Here is a 15,325-nt window from a genome sequence, read left to right on the forward strand (position 1 = left end):
TGCGTTTTTCGCGAAATAATCTGCTCGCTCGTTAAACTGCAACAAGGTATGCCATTGTTCCCTTGTGATTGGTGGCCGTCTGCGAGAGAAGCCATCGCCCTGTCTGGCCGGGCCATTCAGGACAAGTTTGCTTCCGCACTGGGTGGCTGTGATTGGTGCGCCGACAGTAGACATGCACCTGGAATAAACCCAGCCAACCACGAGACACAGAAAATGCTATAGAGTTTTAGCACACAGCTGGTCAGAAAATCTTTTCGCGAAAATCACATGGCCCTATCTATAACTCACATTAATATGTTGTTTGTGATCCACCGCCCGACCCATGACCTACCGGTACCTCGTTCAGACGCTGACTCATGAGCTATGTGCAGATGTGTACCACCCGAAGGAAGTGGCATGTGCACGACTTCTCCAGCCAATCAGAGCACCAACCTCACAGAAATATGGAAGTAGGCAAATTTTGTACCCCTCGCAACGAGGCTTATCCGACAAAGATTACTGCAAGAAAAAAAATCACTAAAACTGGTAACATCATGTTTAACAAATCAAAAATTGACATGGAAAAAATACCGGCCAATACTGGCGCATGACAACAGTATCCTGACGAACTCCAGAGTTCTTTCTCACGCCTCTCGAACTCTGTCTCTCTTTAATTATTACATACCGGGAAATCTATTGCACCTGCTCATTCAAATGAAGAACCATGGCAAAAATAAATTTATGTTAACAATCATTTGCAAACAAAGCAAAAATAAGCAATATTTAAAAAATATGTTGAAGCAAATAAAAATGAACTACACAAATAAACAAATGTCTAAAAATAACCTCTAGGGGCTTATTCACTATAAAGCAAGCAAACCACCAGAATAACTTAAAAAGCATGAAATAATGTTAATTAAATATAGCAAACACAGTAATACTTCTTAAAAGGAATAAAAAGTTGGTATTTAAATCAAATTGGAAAACCTAACCAAAGTACTGAACCTGATGCGACAACTTACTAAAATCGTTAATCAAACCTTTTAACACGTGGAAAGGGCAGTAGCCTGGGTCGTTACAAGATCAAAATAGAGTGAAGAATTGATATCTTCAAGCAACAGATACTCAGAATTGAAAGGTGGTACTGGAAAGGTTTTAGTATAAAAGAGAATTTTAATTTAGTTTTAGGGAACAATACAGTGAATCTTGATTTCTCTATTGCTGCTACTTAATGGCCGCACTGAGAAAAATAGAAGCATTGGAAGAGAATACATTTTACTACAAGAAGTCATCATCTTCATGTGCATGCAGTAAATTATGTAACTATAATTACAATGTGTACATTTACAATGTTCGTAACCGGGCAGTTGGTTATGCCACAGAAACTTCTTCTTAGCCTGTATCAGTCTATTGACATTTATATTTTTAAATAAATGCTTGTAAGTTTTAATCTGACATAATTTTCATTTCAGTTGAACGCAGACGGCGTTATAAAATTAATGACCAAATAAAAGAGTTGGGAACGTTGCTGCCAAAGAATAATGACTTGTAAGTATACAATTGATTGTTCTCGGTTAGACGTGTGTGTGTGTTGCCCGCACTGTTTCCCCTCTACAATGGCGTAGCTGCTAAAAAACAAGTGCGCCCCAAACACGTCCACACTGGCGCGCCGAATCCCTTTGTGTTCGTCGTAAAAACGGTGTACGGTTCGCAGGTGTTTGAGGCTTCGTCCTCGCTTGCGGTCATCCTGTGAATTATGTTTTTGCATGTTGCAGTGCAGCCTTGGCGCACCAGTGTGTACGTGCCTTTAAAGCATAGCATACCAAGTTTTTTAAATTTTATTTTGGTAGTTTATTCAGTATTTCTTGAAGTATGTCTGTTTTATGGTGAAATTCCTCTTACTCTAATTTTGATTGACTAAAAATGCTCTTTATGTAATAAAAATTACACATTTTTATCAAATCTAAGGTATTTTATAGGACAGATTAGATGTTTTACTTCATACTTGTGATGTATGTTGTATTGCATCAACTCAAGCCCAAAATATAAAAATAGGCATGTTGATTTTGATGCTTTCTTTTATATAAAAGTAATTTTAATTATCTTTTATTTTGGAAATCTAAGAATGTTGTTAACATTTTTTGTTGTAAGTGCAGTCTAAAATTTTTGGTTTTATTTAAAATCGCACATATAATTTTGTTAACTACTTGAATTAGTTGATGACATTTGCAGGTACCATGAAGTAATTCGTGATTCACGGCCTAATAAGGGAAACATTCTCAAATCTTCTGTTGAGTACATCAAGATTTTGAAACATGATTCCCAGCGAATGAAACAAATCGAGATGAGGCAGAAACAGTTGGAGCATGAGAATCGTGCATTGCGTCTTAAAGTGCAGGTAAAGACTTTTAAGTGTTGTCAAAAACCTCATCGAGTCTTGTGTTTTAAAGAAAGTAACCAAATATACACTATTGATCTTAATTTATGGTTTACAGACCAGTGTTTTATAAGATACTAGCTACCCTTGGTATCTGGGCTAGAGGGCTTGATTTACTTTCGATACGAGAACTACTGTATGGGCGCCACCGTATGGAAGGGCACACGGACCGTCGGAGACTCATCTAGTGACATGAAGTCGCTCATGTGGGAGTGAGATTCTGACCCTCTACGATTTGCACACCAACTGTCAAAGCGTGGCCCGCTCTCAGCATCGGGCACGCTTTAAGGATTAACACAGTGGCTCTCAGGGTCCCACATGCCACCATGCAGTGGACACAAGAAGAAAGGAACACCATTTAAATCACTCATCTAGGTTTATTATTAAGTTACACGCTCCTGTATACATGGTCTTTTAAACAGTTGAAAAGCCTGAGGCACGAATCAGTTTATGTTGCAGTGTGGTCCACACACGTGGCCACACAAGAATTATTTATGTAAGCTTGATCAAATACTCGCGGAGAGTAATAAGAATAATTATTTAACCAGCTCGCCAGCCGATAGTAGCCCCGAGAAGTAACGTAAAAAGATTTAAAGACTTAAGAACATGAACGGAAAACAACTTATCAGTGAATACAAGCGGTGAGGTCCCCAGGGTACTGGTGCGTCTGCTCTCGGCCGGTGATGATGGACGGGGGCGAGTGAATGCTCTAACCGGGCCACATAGCGTCCGAGCCAAACAACCATTACGTTTTTACGATTGCATGCCAAGGGCTATTGAACACTACACAATCACTTGTACAATTATTGTGTGCTTTCTCGCAGCTAGAATGATTACAACATTTAGCAATTTAAAAATTAATATTCAATCAAAGTCTAGCTTTGGTCAGACTTCGGATCTGCCTCAGGAATGTGCGGTGCCATCTTTATTTTATGTCAAATTAAATTTAAGATTTATTGCACAAAACCGTCCCAGCCAATCTGTATGTGGCGCGCCATTCAAACACGTCAGGCAGCACATGCGCGCGTATGTTGCGGCGGTGCAAATGCCAGGAAGGAGTGGTTAGGGATGCCATGGGACCTCAAAGGGATCAGAGTCTGACCAGGCTTAAAGGGGCAAAGCCCCGGTTGACATCAGTTGCCTCCCTGCCCCTCGAAATAGCCTGGAACTGCGACGCTGGCGCATGTGGTGAAGTGGCGTGTCCTGCCCCGCCACGGACCCTGGGCTTGGGGTCCCTATCGTTTAGCATCTGGGCGACCCGGCTTCCTTGTGGGGTCTGAGATGGTAACGTGGTGCTGGTGTTGGTACCTCCTGTCCCGTCTCGATCTCTGTTGCCTCCTCCACGCTCATGTGAAAAGTTGAGTTCTCCAGGGAGAAGTGCAGGGGCCAAAGCGGTTCCTCCGGTGAACCTGGCCTCTCTTCCTCATCGTCGGGCTCCCGTACTGAGGGCGGGGGGCTGCTACTAGGCTTGTCGGGTATCTCGCCCCTGTCCTCAGTGAACCCATGGAAAGACGAGCTCTGTTCTGACAAGTCTTGGAATATCCGCCTCGACTGCAGCTTCGTGATGGTCACACACACGCGCTCCGTGCCATGTCTCCGTCTCTGGGAATCCTACGAATCCAATCTCGTCAGTGGTCCTCGAAGTCGACGTGGTCAGCCCGGCCATCGCTGTTTGCGTCGGGTGTGCTTGTGCTGCCTGTCTGTCGTCTGTCTGTTCCGGCTCATGTGTGATGCGCATGTCGTCCCTATGAAACTTCGCCACGCGGCCCGAGGGCAGTCGTATCACGACCGCAGTGGTACCGACGTGGATCGTTGACATGGGCCCTATCCAATTTGGCACCAGTCCTGCGTAAACTTTGCTATCACGGGGAGAGAGAGGGTGGAGTCGTGCGTGGACTAGCTGTCCGGGATTCAGCGGTGGTTGTGTCGTCTTGGGCGTGCGCTGCATCTGGCATGTCTCTTGCCTACTTCGAGCCGCATCATGTGTCTCGGCTAGTCGTTGCAGTTGGTCCCCAGCCTCTTCCGGCACTGCCTCCGTCCGCTGTTGCTGTATGTGGTACTGCCCTGGTGGACTCCCTTAGCGACTCAGCTGCTCCCGACTCGTGTGACGGGTCATCACTGGTCCTTCCGGTGAATTCCGGTAGTTCCACATGGCCCCGGGAGTCGGTCTGGCACGTGGTTGGTCGGCTGTGTATTGAACTTGACAACAGATTTCGCGCGCCCCTCGTCTCGCATCATGGCACCACCGGCAGGTGTATCAACCGTCTCTGAAAGATGTGATCTCTGACTTCTAGAAACACACCATGTGTCCACGTGTTTTCCCGTCGCATCCCACGCTGGTGCATTTGACGTGCTCTGATCTGATAAGTCTTGGCCCTGACAGCACCTTCGTGGCCACGTAGTTCCCCATGCTGTCCTGAACACACGCACGTGTCTACCCACGAGGCTCCGGCTGTCCCGCGCACATCACGCAGTACATAGTGTTCAGTTTGACTCGGATTGATGTTGAGACTGTCGCTGTCCGACATGGCTAGGTCTTGTGGCAAGGCCAGTCGATTGCCTGGAATGCGCATCACGTGATGCTAATGGCAGAATTCTCGGAAGCGCGCGCACTCGTCGATCACGTGGTCTGCTCCGTGCCGTTATCCGCACCACTCGTCTGTTGTTCCCCGCATTCTGACGCACAACCGCATATCTCACCCGTTCGTTCATACAGGTCTGGCAGTAATGGTAGCTGAAAACCGCATAGTACTTTTCCCTATCTAATTTCATCAACATGCAAAAAAAATAACAGCAGATTGGAAATTATTGCTCACTTTATCAAAAAATTTAGTTTTGGAGCTTCTTGCTAAACTACTTTCACAGATGTGGTTGGTAGGGGTTGTTCTGAAGACCACGTGACTGCCTCCCTAGCGTCTTGCCACCACTGCTGCGTTGTTTTATGCACAGTGCCAACTTACCCCTTTATGCTAACTTGCCTCGCTCTCCCCACTACCTTTAAAATAAAATCTTAAGAAATTGTCAGTGCAGTTGCACACCTACTTAGGGTCATATCTTAGGATAAATTATTACATTTTGGGCACTTTTAAACCGGAATTTTACATAAAATTTTCTCATTTCTTCATTTTCATGTATGAAAGTTACATTTATACCATTTTTGACAGAAAAATTATTTGAATTAATAATTTTTCTTAGATTGACATGCTTTGAGGAAAATGATTCCCAAATTATTACAAAAAATCATGAATAAGTTAAGATCACAGAAACAGAACTGTCAATCAACCTTCGGTGTGGCACTTGACATGACTATGTTATAATGTTCACAAATAGAATATTTTGTTTATCAATGAAATGTAATGTTTATAAAGTTGAAAAATCGCAGTACTGTATCATCACAGTTAAATTCTGAGAGCAGGGGCCAGTGTTATACTCTTTCATAGAAATAATTAGTTGCAGTATTATAGAACTGTGCATTTATTTTAAGTAGTAGGCCTATATAAATGTTGTGATTAAAATGCTCTAAAACATAGACTGTATTTAATTTCCCTAAATATTTATTAATGTGCAGTCATAGTTCACTTAAGTATAATTACTGTAGTTGTATTTCCACAAGAAATGTCACATGGTTTAAATGCTGAGGATCATTAGTTTAACGTGAGACAAGATAATTATACAGCTGCACGCTGCTGCAAAAGTATTCATATCAGATGATGGACCAGGGCACATGTTTGCATGGACATACCAGCAACCCATCAGCAAGATTCCATAAGTTAAAGCTTATGTAATATGTGTTTAGGCATCTACAGAACTTGTGTAGGCGACTGCATTGAACTTGCAGACTTTCCATTGTACAAATACTTCACCAATCCTTTAAATTCTATTGCTTTCACTCAGGCTGTGAAAATATTGACTGCCAGATTAATGCCTCACAATTATAAATTTTTGACGTGATAACGTCTTATAAATCAATGAACGCCGGCTGCACGCACAAAAAATTGTCACGTTCCACCTGAGCAGATCATGGAAGAACCGGCCAACCACCTTGCGAGAAAATCTTCTATAGCATCAAACAGATTAAGGAGGGCTTTTTAAATAATTGTTCGTAATTATATTTAAACAAATTATTTAAATTAAATTTGCAAAAACTGTAAATAATATTTGAAAATTAAAAAGTAAGGAATTTTTCATCAATGTTTTCTTATGACGTTATCGTAAAATTATCATCCGTAAACCGACTTTACAGACAACCCCCTTTTTTTGTTATTGAATGAACATACCATTTTAACTTGTAGTTCTCCATTCTCTTCTTTTTTGTTTCAGATGTTCTTAACTGTCAAATTAGGTATCTACTGTAAGAGCTTGGGGATTGACCACAAAGCCAGCTATATGTGTTGTGTGTAATAGAGAGAGAAAAACCATGACCACCAATTCTTTAGCAATTTTATGCCCATTTTGTCACACTTTTTTTTCAATAGGACCTTCATTATTTTTATGTTTATGGTAGCATAACATTGTCTTACTTTACTGTTATTATTAAACTGAGTCTGTTGACTGAGTAATTTTTCTTTGTTTATATATCCAGATTCTCAAAACAGTAACATGCTTTTTGTGATGTATCTTATTAAATTTAGCAGCAAATATATCACTTTAAATTTTAGAGATATTTTCATGGTAGTTACTTCAATGTGTTCTATATTCCTGGTTCAAAAAATTGTCTGATGGAAGTTAGTTTATTTGCTTGATGTATTATTGTATTTTGTTTTTAGGAACTTGAAATGAGAGTAAAAGTACAGGATGGCACATCAGTGTCACCAGTCACGGAACCTATGCTTCACAGTTCGGCTCCTACACTGAAAGTCAGTTTTGTGAAACCCAAGCCTCTTCGGTCAGGTTCCCTTGAAAGGGTGAGTTAGTATGTATTTTAGAATGTTCAAGTGCTGAAATGTGAGTTTTAGTTCTGAATGTTTTTGAAAAAGCCTTTTGCCTACTATTCCTTCATAAATTTGTTTTCAGTTGTTTCTGTAGCCTTGTACAGGGGCCATGTTAATTGACTGATGAGTAGGGACACCTGTATTTCGCGATTTAATTTCATGTCAAGGTATTTCACAAAACACTGTAGCTTTTTCTAAGAGTCGTGGCAAATTGTGAGGGTGCAGCAGTACGGTGACCACATTCTCATTGGCCCCGTCAAGAGCTGGACGACACCTCTCACCGACCTCAGCCAATAACCACAGGAGAAAAGCTACAGTATTTTGTAAAATACCTTGACACGAAATGTATTCGCGAAATACAGGTGTCCCTACTGATGAGATCACGTGCCTCCCACAAAAATGATCCGGATTTTATTCCTGGCCAGGTCCAACCAAGATTTTTCACTAGTGGTAAATGTGGCAGACATTGCAGCATACCAGTGAATTTTCTCGTGGTACCCCCCTTTTCTCTACCTATTCATTCTGTCAGTGCTCCATTAGAAATCTCATCATCTTTCATGTAAAATAACCCTGTTGTCTACATAATATTAAACTTGATTATTTCCACTTCAGACTTTTTCAGGTAATTTTAATTCCTTGCAGAGTTCAACATAGATGTCATTAAGCAAATTTCACTTCAGCCGATACATTTGAATTGAAGATAATTTATAAGATGCATTTGATCATGTAACAATATTTATGAAATTGTAAAGACAAATATTTTTGGTATGTATGTATGTAGGTACGTACGTATGTAGGTACGTACGTATGTAGGTACGTACGTATGTAGGTACGTACGTATGTAGGTACGTACGTATGTAGGTACGTATGTATGTATGTCAAAGAAATAGATGAGAAGTGCATGTAAGACAAAATGTTAGTTATCTTTTTTTATGTGTCTTATGTTGAGTTCCTTCTTAAACTCTTTAGCATAAGTTATGTCTTGTTTGTGTACACCTATCCCTCACTTAGCACGACTAATTTGTTCCTAAAAATGCTCGTGTTATTCAAAATCACGTATTCTGAAGCATTAGTTTCCATAAATAGCAAGACTAATTTATTTAATGTGTTCCAAAATTGTGTGGGAAATATACTTTACATAATATATATGCGTTGAATAACACTCAACAATAAACATGTCACACCATTTTTCTTTATATGCCTCCCATCACACTTTGTATGACAAATATGACGCAGCATAACGGGAGATAGGTGGTTACGTACTTTATCGTCCGTCTGCTGGCTGACTTGCCCGCCCGGGCGTGACCTTCAACTCACGTCGTGTACCTTTCCAAACCATCCTTTACTGACAGTGAAACCGATAGTACTGTCCGGATAGTTACATTTTAATTTTTCAAAAATTGAAGTGCTTATTCGCGTATCACCACCCGGTTCACACAAATTCTGTCAGGCCAATGATTAATATTTTTCATTGCAACATTAATTTAACAACCTTTTCCACGTGAATCATCTGTTCATTTCTGTTCCGGAATTTAATGTCAAATATATATTTCTGCTAGTAAAACCAACAGCATCAGACTTATATAAACTTTTGGTAAGAGTCCTTATTTCATACGATTGTGCGTACAGTTGACTTTCTTAAAACTAAAGTGCAACCAACATAAGCATGGCCTTCATGACAATCTGCGCACCGTATACTTCTAGTTTTGGCTCAAATACTTGAACACGATGCATTATGAGTGATCAAGCACGTACAGTTACCGGCAGCTGAATGGGCAGACGTTGCTTTTGTTTGAGTGAATTCCTTGCCACTGGCTAGACTGACTTCACGGCCCGGTTTGTGGCCAGGCGACAACGGTACGGCACGGTGGCATACGCGCGGACATAAAAACATTTGGTACTTTACACTCCATAGCCGCAATTTAACTTGCCATAGCTAATGTTTGTACAACAGCCAATAGCGTAGACAGACCTGCATGCGCATCTCTTCCCCCCTTGTTTGGCTAACTGTATCCCACGGCACATCTGTTTTTTACAGAAGTTGAAACAGACTTTGTGGCGTCGTGCCTGATTTTTTTTTTTTTTTTTTTTGGCCTGCGGAGATTTCGTGCTAACTGAAATTTACAGACGTGCTAAGTGAGGGATAGGTGTACTGAATGGGTCAGAATTTTAGACAAACTTCAGCTGCAGGATCATTATGAAATGCTAAGTTACAAAATTATGTATGACATATGGTCTAAGTGCTTCCCAAGATTGACTTTGAAGTTGGAGTTGATTAACTTTTATCACAGTCATAGAGAAAGTATTTAATATGGGGCACTAAGCATCCGGATATGTTTAATTAAACAAAATTCTACAACAACCACAAGATCCATTGATTTCAATAAAATATATTTTTTTTTTGGTGTGTTGTAAAATGTGGTAAAATATTGTAATGGGACTTAACTAATATGAATTTAATTGATGATGGTAATGAATAATGAGGAGGGTGTTTAAGGGGATTCTTGTAATCACTATCTCCACCTCAAAACAGCTGCTGCCAGATGCCACAGGCTTCGGTGCTTGTAAAAGAAACGTAAATACGAGGTTTCACAGTATGTTAGCATAACTTATCTACATTAATACAGGATGTCGATACTTTAAGTTGAGAAACAGTTCTTGTTAACATTGAAAACATGAGGATAGAAAGATTCTGGAATTATTTTATGATGTTAAAAGACTTTGTGGGTCATGCCAGTTGCCTCACTGTACCTGGAGTTGTTAACATGCACTGTCAGTATATTTTAGGAATGCTATTATAGAAAGAGGATTTTGTTTCCTTGCAAAAATTCTCACAACTGACCTAACATCTGTGTCTGAGCAAACATCAAATGTTCTTATGATCAGTGTTAAACAAATTTTGGTAGAAAAGGAAACTATGTGAGCAAAATTACTGCATAGTTTCAACTTTATTTGGGTCTATCCATAATGAAAAATTCAACATTTAAACAGCTAGAAATCCGAGCTTTACCCTCCACTAGCCCTTTCATTCCCTCTGATACCATATGGCAACACAAATTTTAAACCTCTCTTGTGAATAAAAATATAAATATAAAGGAAATTCTGTTTTCCAATGGTTGCCATATGGCCACATCCTCAAAATGTATATAAATTATATTTAATTAATTTTTTTAATAGAATTGTAATTCTAGATATATATTCATCCGTATTTTACCTAAGAATATTTTTTCTATTTACAATAATTTGGGAATGAAAGGGCTAGCAGGACTGATGATTCAAAAAAGGAACTTAGTGCTAAATCTATTCATATGATAACAATTTTTGTTTTAATAAAATATATATAATTTTTGCTCATTAGGAAAAAATTTGATCATTCTTTCAAATTAGAAGTGAGTTCATATTTAGCAAGTGATAATAAAAGAATATTTTTGCAAAAAAATTTAATTTTTGGATTATATATATTTTAAATGTCATACAACCAAAGTATTTATGGCAGGGCAAATCTGTTATCTTTTACCTTTGCCTGAATGTTTCAAAATTTTACTGTAACAGCCCTAAAAAGTTAGTAATTTGAATTGCTGAGAAACCTAAAAAATTTTCACCCGGAGGTTTTATCATGAGAAAGTAGTACATGAAGAAACACAAAAAAATTCAGATTGATTTGAGGATTATATATGATAATCACTGAAAAATTACACATCACATCACATTTCTATTTCCAATCATCAGCTGATACTTTCATAGATTGGTCAATTTTTTCACAAAACATCATCTTCACTTCCATCAATGTTGTTTGACACATAGCATTTAACAATTCATCACTCAATACAATGCCAAGCGACATAATTCACTAGACATGCTTGATACTTATTAAAAGTAGGCTTAGGTATTCATACAGATTAGGTAGAGCTCATAACTAGAGACCTAAAGGAATATAAGTATCTCCTTTACAGGACACAGAAGGATAGTTGCCTGAAAGAAAACTCACTATAGAATTGACAAACAAGTATTTATTCTGTTTTCTTTGGAGTGTTATTTAAAATATTGTTTGTTCTTTTCATGAAAACAAATACTTCCAGAGTAATAAATTAATAAAATCTTGAAAATGATACAAAGGTTGGTGTCTTAACAGTTACAATAACATTTTAAGTTGAAAGTCACAGCCGTCTTCATTATTAATTAATGAAATGAGTACGTAAAATTTAGAGAAACTGACTACAAATGAAGTAGTAATAGGTAGTTTTAGCCTTAAATAGTAAAGGTTAACACTTCTTGCTGTTTCCACTGTTTTTGTGAAAGCAAAGGCCTTTGTCTGTTTCCTATCTAAGCAGCCATTATTTAAGTATTCACCAAAACTTCTGTGTCTACAGGCACACTGACATTTCTTGAACTCCAGCTACACAGTTGGAGCGAATCGGCGGGTCAAAGCTCCCGTCATACTCGCGACCGATTTAAATAAAATTTTACAGTGCTTACACAGTTCAAAATGTCACAAACGAACTTACAAGTTCTCAAAACAAACTTGCATTACCGGCACAGTCAGGCCTCGTGGTTGCGACACTACCGTTCGAAGGCCCACTGCGCGATGCATTGTGCGCAGAACTTGTAGTCGCCCGAGCCAAAACCAGAGCCGTTGTGTACCAGATTCTCTGAACAGAGCGAAGGAAACAGCGCAGTGAGCTGGCACACTAATAATTGGCACAATTATAGGAAACACACAATATTGAATTTGGGACACGCCATTGTTTTGGAAATTTTTGCTTTTAGTGCAATGTAATTTATATTTCATAGATATTTATCAAGTTTCTTATTTGAAAAACTTAATACAGCATAAGAAGTGTTTAATTTATGAAGTTTGTTTTTTTAGTTGAAATTGATTTATGTTAGTATTTTTTTAATTGAGGAAGTTTGTTCTTAGGTGGTAATTCAGAGTTTAATTACTACATATGTAATGCATTTTTATCTCCTAATTTTGTGTGTTTGTGCTCAGGTGCCAGAAGTAGTGAATACCATTTCTCAGGTAGAGGACTTGATGGATGATGATCATCCAGTGACTGGTGATCCCATGTTGTCTTCGCCAATCGTCCCAAGTCCAGATTCCGTGTCACATTTCACTAACATGAGTAGCTACGATAATCTGAAGACAATAGATGATATGGACCATTTGTGTGTGCATGAATGCATAATAAGCGACATTGATATGTGTTCATAACGTTGGCATCAAGGTGCATGTTAAATACATGATATAGCCAATTTACACATATCTTGTAAAATGTCATTCTACGGCTTATACGGCCATGTGTGAGACACGCACTTTTGTTAGTATTACAATCTGATCTCACACAAAAAATTTAGTTGCAATTAAATCTGAAATATAATATCTCCACAATGTTACAGTTCTCTATTCTAAAATTTGGAAGCATTGCACAGAATAAAAAAAAATTATCAAATAGTCATGGGTCTAAAACAAATATTCAATGAGTAACATGTCTGATTTTATGTTTATAATTTTTAAAAAGAATTAAATATTATGATTGTGACTGATAATTGCATTTATATTTAATTGTAATCTTAGCCTACAGAATCTGCTTTCAAGTGTTAACTTCTGCTTCAATAATTACACTGCTTTAATATTTCAGTGTATAGGTTTTTTTTTTTTAAAAAAAAAAGACCTCAAGGTAGTCAAAATACAGAAATAATTACAGACCCATTGCTATGTGGTAAAAAAAATATTCATTTTGCTCTCATTTGCTTTTCACAAAAGTTAATCATTGAATTTTGGAATACTATGCATGTGTTAATATTGGCAGCACTTGATTGTTGGTTCAATAAACTTCTGTGCTTTAATTAAATTCAGTGATATACAGTTTTAGAAAAATTTAATACCATATATATGCACATTAAATTAAGAAGTTTCAACTCTTCACAATTATTTTTATATATTTACCGGACTGTCATGTAGTTAATTTTAGTAATTTAGTGTTATATAAATGTTTGCATAAAGAAGTAGTTCTTTTGCCATAATTTCTTTCTGATATTGTATTGTGCAATAAGCAGACGAATATATTTTTAGAAGACCATTATTATGTACCTGAAATGTGTAGTTATAAATAGAAGAGTAAAGTTAAGTTTTAAACTTGATTGTATGTGTTCAGCAGAGATTTATAGTAAAAAACTTTATATTGTTAATATTACTACAGAATTTTATAAAAACAATCCTCTATCATTTATTAATGTTTGTGTTGTAATCACAGATACTTTTTAAGGATGTGCTGTTTACAGCTAAGAATGTTTTAAAGTATATTTTTTAAGGATGTGCTGTTTACAGCTAAGAATGTTTTAAAGTATAATGAAAATAGGAAGAGTCAGTCCAGCCAACAGTAATAATAAAATTCTGGTAAAAACACAACTGTTATACTTTAGATAACAATAAATTATTGACTTCGGAATGCTGTTTGCTTTTTTATTACCTTTCTTATTTAGTAAAGTCACTTTAGCTAAGTAGAGTATTCAAGTAATCCATTATAAAAATGTTAAATAAAAGTAGATTTCTTCTCACTTTTATTTTAAATCAGTCTAGAATGAAAGAAATAACTACAGTAGACTCCCGATTATCCGGGTAATGACTGGCATGGTGTCCACGGAGAACCAAAAAATATGGTTAAAGCAATCTAAACAAAAAGATTAAAATGTTTTTCATCTCGACTATCTAGATAAACACTGTAACACTTGTTCCTCAAAGTAATGCTCCAATTTGTTCCAATAAAACAGCGCTAGTCACATACACTCTTTTCCATAAGAGAGTATTTTAATGAAAATAATTTGTTTTCCAAATAGGTAAGTGTGATTTGCTGATTACCATTTTAATCAAGACACTACTCCCGTTAAAATTAATTTACAGTACCAATGCATGTATAAATACATTTGAAGTGCATTTAAATAAATGTTGAATAACATTTAGAGATTAAACAATCCAAAATTAAATAAAAACTCACGTTCTTCATTGTTTACATAATAGGGTTTGGGCATAACATTTTTTTCCCTATGTAGGCAACCAACATGTGAGTTGCAAAATAATGTTATTGATATAGGAGATATATTTCAGTTCTAATAAAAATTTAACAAACATAAATGTAACTTTTTTATTATTAGAAAGATTATTTAATGTCGTAATTCCTGACTGGTTACTAAATGCATGTCTTTCATGATTTGCCACTAGCGCATCCTAGTGGCACAAGGTAAACTAGCCCTGAAAGCTTCTGGCTTTTCTCTCCAGAGCTGCTGTTACATTCACCACGGCGGAATATAAGAGCCCTTTCACACGGGCAACTGAGTTGCAGATAAACTTTACAACGATAAGTTTCCCGATTGCTGAGGAGATCCCACTTGATATTATCCAGTGTTCAACTGTTTTGTTACTGAAGTGAGTGCCGCTCTCTTGTGCTGTGGACATTAAATCCATTTTAATTGCATTGATAATAGGTGAATGTGTCCATAGGTAGAAATGTGTGAGCCGAGTCTTTCGGTACTGCCAGAGATGTGTAACATCTAACCCCTGTAAAAAGAAAACTCATGTGTTCTCATGTTGTAAATACACATATAAAACTAAACTTGTACACACAAAAATTAACTTAGAATTCTAATGTTGAGCGAGATAAATAAACGAAAATTGTGGTTTAAAATACATTTTTGGACGTGAATCACACATTGTATTTTGCACCCGCCTCTAGAATTTGTTGCCGGAGCAGCTATGTAACTATTGAATAGATAAATTTGCTGAGGGAAATGTTAAACTGTATAATGAAATGGCTCTGATTAAGGCGAAAAAGACTTGGGGAAAAATACTAATTCCATTTTTGGACCTGATTTTCGGCAATACTGATTTTATAAAATACAGCCTATCTTGTTAGAATGCACTAAAAGGTTTATAGTATTAAGTTTACCTTTGTCTCTCTGGACTTTGGTTTGCGTCATCCGC

The 15,325-nt window shown here is 37.5% G+C and overlaps 1 protein-coding gene across 4 annotated transcripts in view; it reads left to right on the plus strand.

Moving 5' to 3' along the window:
• LOC134529826 (microphthalmia-associated transcription factor) overlaps positions 1 to 13,796 on the plus strand; it is a 44,294-nt gene extending 30,498 nt beyond the window's left edge. For all 4 annotated transcript variants that reach the window (XM_063364314.1, XM_063364315.1, XM_063364316.1 and 1 more), the window contains exons 6-9: positions 1,452 to 1,527; positions 2,212 to 2,377; positions 7,183 to 7,320; positions 12,338 to 13,796. In XM_063364314.1, the coding sequence (XP_063220384.1) occupies positions 1,452 to 1,527; positions 2,212 to 2,377; positions 7,183 to 7,320; positions 12,338 to 12,559 (602 nt within the window). In that variant the 3' untranslated portion in view covers positions 12,560 to 13,796. The remainder of the gene's footprint in view (positions 1 to 1,451; positions 1,528 to 2,211; positions 2,378 to 7,182; positions 7,321 to 12,337) is intronic.
• The last annotated feature ends 1,529 nt before the right edge of the window (positions 13,797 to 15,325 follow it).

The sequence above is a fragment of the Bacillus rossius genome, chromosome 2 (genome assembly GCF_032445375.1).
Source record: "Bacillus rossius redtenbacheri isolate Brsri chromosome 2, Brsri_v3, whole genome shotgun sequence".
NCBI classification, from domain to species: Eukaryota; Metazoa; Arthropoda; class Insecta; order Phasmatodea; family Bacillidae; genus Bacillus; species Bacillus rossius.